The sequence below is a fragment of the Doryrhamphus excisus genome, linkage group LG21 (genome assembly GCF_037039965.1).
Source record: "Doryrhamphus excisus strain RoL-2023G ecotype Guam linkage group LG21, RoL_Dexc_Guam_v1.1, whole genome shotgun sequence".
Lineage (NCBI taxonomy): Eukaryota > Metazoa > Chordata > Actinopteri > Syngnathiformes > Syngnathidae > Doryrhamphus > Doryrhamphus excisus.
Window position 1 is genome coordinate 6,572,607 of NC_136377.1, and position 6,222 is coordinate 6,578,828.

Consider the following 6,222-nt stretch of genomic DNA (forward strand, 5'->3'; position numbering starts at 1 on the left):
ATTTAATAAGCTTTGCTTCTTCCTACTCCTTTTGGACATGTGGAACTGTGAACTGATTATGTGATGCATTCAATTGTAATCTGATGCATGTTCAAATGAAATTAAACTAATTATTATTTGTATTCCAAAATGTTCCATAAAGTTTGCCCTCCTCAGTCCTGCTTGAGGTTCCGCTCCCCTGAGGTTTGTAGCGGCTCCACCTCTTGGCGCGTCACCAGAGGGTATAAAAGCGTCTTTTCTCAGCACCCAAACAAAGTAGAACTGAAACCGTAGGACAGAAGACGCGCAGACACGGGAAGGATAAGAAAGTTAGGCGTAATCAACGATTTGACGGATTGTTTAATTTTTTTGGGATACTTATCAGGGATTATTACGCACGGCGTATATGAGCTCATTTACTTAAAACTGGACAGCGAAAGAAATGTCGCATGTACACCTGAGATACCTCCTGGCTTTGGCCTTGGCGGAAGTTGTAAGTTTTCATATTTTCATGTGCAATCATACGGGAATCAATTTTTTTTTAACGCATTTCGTTTGTCATTGCAGGTGTTTTCCTCCGGAGTGTTCGAGTTGAAAATTAATTCCTTCCACACGGCGCAGCGCATCTGCAGGAGACACAGGGACTGCCACATATTTTTTAGAATATGCCTAAAGCACCCGGAGGATGTGATATCTGCCGAACCGCCCTGCACCTTCGGGACCGGCCAAACCAACGTCATCAGGGCCGATCACACCTCCATCTCCAGCAGCGCCCCCATCAGGGTGCCCTTTCACTTTAAATGGCCGGTACGTACAGCGTAATAGGGAGTAATGACGTCATCTTGTAGAGTGGAACGTCTGGCAACCCTGCCGTATTTTGCCTAAATTTTTCCTCGTATTTTTAACTTTCAATAGAAAAAAAACATGATTTTGTCTTTAATTTGATTTATAAACATAATCATATAAAACATTTTTAATTAAATAATAAAATTATTCCCATGTATTACATACTACAAAATTGAATGGATGAAATGAGCGATTTGAAATTGGCTCCCCAAAACCCTCTCATGTTAGTCCCCTTGTGAGAACAAAAAAATACAGATACTCCTACCCCACGGGTGGGCAAACTACGGCACGGGGGCCACATACGGCCCACCAAGTGTTTGAATCCGGCCTGTCAGTTGCTTTCTAAGTATTTCAACTTTTAACATACAAACTGGCAACATGACTTGCAAGTCGGATGTCTTATTAATAAAAAAGTAAAATTAAATTACAAGTTTGAGGAAAAAGCGGTAGAAAATTAATGAATGAATGAATGTTTAAAATGCTCCTGAAAAAATGACAAAAAAATACAGCTGATAGTATAACACTTTTACAGATAAAATTAGACAAAAGGAAAATTATAAGCATAAAATAGTGAGTGTGTTAAATATATCTTCTGGCCCCCCCGGACAATTTTGTTAACTCAATGCGGCCCACGAGTGAAAATATTCGCCCACCCCTGTCCTACCCATACTAATCAGTTTTTGTTACAGGGCACATTTTCGCTGATTATCGAGGCCTGGAACGCAGAATCCCCGACCGAATACACAGGTAGCAACATCATGGCAGTAATAAAGTCGCTCCCACACAACACCGCACAGCATTTCAAGTTGTACCTTCTCCATACAGATAACCAAAACAACCTGGTGAACCGCCTGGCCACCAGGAGACGGCTAGCCATCGGGGAGGACTGGTCACAGGACGTCCACTTTGGAGAGCAAAGCGAGCTACGCTACTCTTACCACGTCTTCTGTGACGAATACTATTTTGGAGACGGCTGCGCGGACTACTGCAGGCCGAGGGACGATACGCTGGGTCACTACACCTGTGACGAGGAGGGCAACCGGATCTGCCTGGAGGGCTGGAAAGGAAACTACTGCTCTGAACGTATGTCCAACACTCACGCTATTTGACTAATACAAAGGAAGGTGTTTACATTTTGGATACCCTTTGCTTCTTCTATATGTCCCTCCATGAATAATATCAGTATCAGTCCAGGTGTATAATACACATAATACTCTAATAGTACTACTTGTTTTTCATTTGTGGTGCGTGCCTTTTGTTCTCTTGCCCTGGACTGATGCAGACATTTTTCAAGGTGCAGTAACGAGATAATAAAGCCCCCCCCCAGCAGTGTGCCTACCAGCTGCTTGGCTTAATACTTAACCAACAGTGAAGTCTGCTGGGAGGAGGCCGGGGTCAGACAGGGGTGTATGTGTGTATAAGATGCATGTGAAGACGTAACCATTGTAATCACACCCCCCCCTCCCCCTCCTTTCCCCAATTCAGCCATCTGCTCAGCGGACTGCAGCGAAAGGCACGGCTACTGCGAGGCCCCTGGGGGCTGCACATGTCGCATGGGCTGGCAGGGCCCCTCCTGCAACGAGTGCGTCCGCTACCCGGGTTGCCTCCACGGGACCTGCAGCCAGCCGTGGCAGTGCAACTGTCAGGAGGGCTGGGGGGGCCTGTTCTGTGACCAGGACTTGAACTACTGCACCAACCACAAGCCGTGCGCCAACGGCGCGACCTGCACCAACACCGGCCAGGGGAGTTACACGTGCGCTTGCAGGCCTGGTTTTGGGGGGACTAACTGTGAGCTGGAAACCAACGAGTGCGACAGCAACCCCTGCAAGAACGGAGGCAGCTGCAATGTGAGTTTGTCAACAATGAAAGTCGACATGAAAACATGTCATCCCTACACATGATACTACAAATAGTATAAGTACCATCAATATATGGAACCCCTCCCCAATTCCACATCTTAACATGTTTTTGCTTGTTCACAGGACCTGGAAAATGACTACTCGTGTACCTGCCCTCAAGGATTCTACGGTAAAAACTGCGAGATCATCGCAATGACGTGTGCGGACGGTCCCTGCTTCAACGGGGGGACGTGTGTGGAGACCATGACGGGAGGTTACACCTGCGGCTGCCCGTCCAGCTACACAGGCTCCAACTGTGAGAAGAAGCTGGACCGCTGCAGCAACCGGCCCTGTTTAAACGGTAGGTTAGCGACCCCTTGTGGCAGATGTGTAAAACTACAGCTTTGGAGGGAAGAAGCTGTTGTTTCCCTGGGTATATAGCAAAGCTACTAGTTAGCCAAATTGAGTGGAGAAGAATGACAAAGAAGCCAATAAGTAACAATGGCACTTTCTTCGTCGAAGTCGAACGCTATTTAATCCGCACGAATTTAAAGTTGTGTAGTGGTGACTGAATAATTCGACATCGGGATGTTGGACGTTTATTTCGAAGGAGAAGACATATATCAACTGACCTAGCCACATGCGAACACATTCGACAACACTTCCTGCTTTTCTTAATCTACGCCCTCGACTCCAAACACGTGCTCTAACCAGTAAACGGAACATGACTGCCCCCTATCGCCCACACACAAAAACAGCAGCTTTGGAACAACAAAACGCCTGCCGCTAAACTAGCATCATTCCAACTCCCCCCCCCCATCAACAAAACGAATCAACCATAAAAACTCAAACACATATGACCATCTCAAAGTCCCCAGAATTACACAAATAAGGCATATGCGATATATATATAGTTCACAGAGATTAAATGAAAGCCGCAGTTCCACTCACGATTATACGCATCCACTTGACCCATCCACCTGGCGTCGATCCCCGCGTCCCAGTACGGTAATCCAGTAAAAAAAAAGAAACATCGAAACGTTAGTTAAACTATTAGTTCTTTAAAAGTTTGAGGCATAAACTCCGGCTCCCAGGATCCTAGGTTGGCGTGTGACGTCACTTTATCGCGCGCAGCACCTGCACATCTTAAATCCACGCCCCCTCAGGGGAGTTTTTTTTTTAAACCTTATAAATCGAAGACGTTATAAACGTCAAGAAATATGATAGAATGGGAGAACTTTTTTTTTTTAAATTTTTCACTCTATCATGTCGGACGGCGTTAATGTGATCACATTTAAGCTAATGTCTCATTGATGGAACATTACTGATGCCTTTTTCCTAATAGTAGGTCATAGTCAACCACGAAACACAAATAATTTATGCAATTATTAATTTTGAGGAATAACTGTACTTACCAAGACCCCCAGTGAAGAGTGAAAAACAACAAATAATAAAAATAAATAATAGTGTCGCGAAATACTTATCAGCTGGATTCATAGCTGCAGCACCCCTTGTCTCCTCCAGAGGGCGCTATTAAACTACTTTCTATTCAAGTGTCCTATCTGCATGTGTATGGAAAGCAGCACTACTATGTACTATGTTACAGCTATAGATGGCATCCCTGATCTACAACAGTAGATGCTGAACCAAGTGTTTTTTCCCTCTCAGGCGGCGAGTGTCTGGACCTCGGCCAGAGCGTTCTCTGCCGCTGTCAGGCCGGCTTCACCGGCGCCAACTGCCAAGTCAACATCGACGACTGTGCCTCAAACCCTTGCCAGAATGCCGGCACGTGCCAGGATGCTGTGAATGACTACACTTGCTCCTGCACTTTGGGGTACACGGGCAAAAACTGCAGCGTGCGCTCGGACGCGTGCGGCGCCCGTCCATGCCAGAATGGCGGCACTTGCTTCACTCACTTCACCGGGCCCGTTTGCCAGTGCCCGAAAGGGTTCATGGGCCCAAGTTGCGAGTTCACTCTCCAGCCCAGTTTCAAACCGGCTCTGCGCCAAACCGCGCAGCCCTCCTCCGCTACGCTTAGCATCTCCTGCGTTCTAGCCATGCTGGTCGTGGCTCTCGCGGCAGGTATCATCTTCCTGAGGAGGCGTAGGAGGCTGCAAGGAAGGAAGCAGCTGAGCGACATTGCGGTTTACAATGACCTGGAGACGGCGAATAACCTGGGCGGAAGCGAGAGAGATTCCTTCCTCGGTCCGAACGGCCTGTTCAAGATCAGCAACAGCACGGCCCGACTCAGCTTCCCGCTCTGCCCGGAAGGAAGGTCAGGGTACAGGCATAATCCGGTAGAGAGCAGCCTGGCCAGAGAGGACTTCATGTGGCGGGACGAGGCCGGTCTGGGTCCCGGAGCCGGGTTGAGATGAGCGGAGCGGAGCTCGGACGAGAGAAGCACATATTAGCACTTGTTGCTCCTCTTTCTTCATGCACTGTAACACGAGGAGCAAAACACCGCAAATAGCAACAAATTATTTTTACAAAGATTATTAGAAAAATATACGGGGGCACATTGAAGACCCAAAGAGGCCGATATTAAGACCCACCTTTCACAGGACCTGCAACTCAAAACCAAATACTTACAATAATTAACCGCTTTGGAAAAATTGCTGTATGACTTTGATATCATTTTTAATATCGTTTGCTGTCTTTTTTTTTTTTTTTGCATTTCAATCTTCCTTTGCTCATTTTTTCCTTATTGTGCGCACCATCATCTTTATCTTTTATATTATTTATTTATTTGAAAACCTATGTTTATTGCTTCACTTTGATTGTGACAGAAATATATTTATACGATGCTGAATGAAGACTTTGGGACGTGTGGAAGAGAAAACATCCCAAAGTTGTAACGGGCAGGGATATGAGGATATATATATATATACATTGCCCCCGTCATGTGCCATTTTTTTTTTACGTTCATACCAAAGTTTGCGTGATGTTATATGTTATGTCATTGTTATTTAAGTTGATCATATTGGGTTTTTTTTTTGTTGAGGAATAAAAACCAACGATGAGATGGGAACCGATTCATAGCTTGGAGTCGCTGTTCTTATTAGACCTGCAACCACTGTTGAATTAATAACCGATTAATCAGTTAATTATTTTTTTCGATGACAAAAATCTAAGACAATAGCTCATAGCACATTTGAGAGGCTGAAATCAGAGGATTTTTGCATATTTTAATTAAAAAAACAGGGCTGCACGGCGGTCTAGTGGTTAGCGCGCAGACCTCACAGCTAGGAGACAAGGGTTCAATTCCACCCTCGGCCATCTCTGTGTGGATTTTGCATGTTCTCTCAGTGCATGCGTGGATTTTCTCCAGGTACTCCGGTTTCCTCCCACATTCCAAAAACATGCTAGGTTAATTAGCAACTCCAAATTGTCCATAGGTATGAATGTGAGTGTGAATGGTTGTTTGTCTATATGTGCCCTGTGATTGGCTGGCGACCAGTCCAGGGTGTACCCCGCCTTTCGCCTGGAGACAGCTGGGATAGGCTCCAGCACCCTCCACGACCCTCGTGAGGATAAGTGGTAGAAAATGAATGAATGAATG

At 45.8% G+C, this 6,222-nt stretch overlaps 1 protein-coding gene across 2 annotated transcripts; it reads left to right on the forward strand.

Moving 5' to 3' along the window:
• The first annotated feature begins 267 nt into the window (after positions 1–267).
• On the forward strand, positions 268–5,682 carry dlb (deltaB). 2 transcript variants are annotated; one of them, XM_058088048.2, is made up of 7 exons: positions 268–472; positions 547–786; positions 1,515–1,572; positions 1,651–1,908; positions 2,311–2,672; positions 2,808–3,024; positions 4,332–5,682. In XM_058088048.2, exons 1-7 carry the CDS (start codon positions 422–424, stop codon positions 5,036–5,038), a joined length of 1,893 nt encoding a protein of 630 aa, XP_057944031.2. In that variant the 5' UTR covers positions 268–421; the 3' UTR covers positions 5,039–5,682. The 2 variants fall into 2 exon arrangements, with proteins under 2 accessions (XP_057944031.2, XP_057944028.2); XM_058088045.2 differs by having other exon boundaries at positions 1,515–1,908.
• The last annotated feature ends 540 nt before the right edge of the window (positions 5,683–6,222 follow it).

Excerpts from the sequence above, each read along its gene's own strand:
- dlb (XM_058088045.2), top strand. The coding sequence starts at position 422 with ATGTCGCATGTACACCTGAGATACCTCCTGGCTTTGGCCTTGGCGGAA. Across the intron at positions 787-1,514 it reads CCTTTCACTTTAAATGGCCG|GGCACATTTTCGCTGATTAT; the intron begins GTACGTACAGCG and ends TTTTTGTTACAG. Across the intron at positions 3,025-4,331 it reads CAACCGGCCCTGTTTAAACG|GCGGCGAGTGTCTGGACCTC; the intron begins GTAGGTTAGCGA and ends TTTCCCTCTCAG.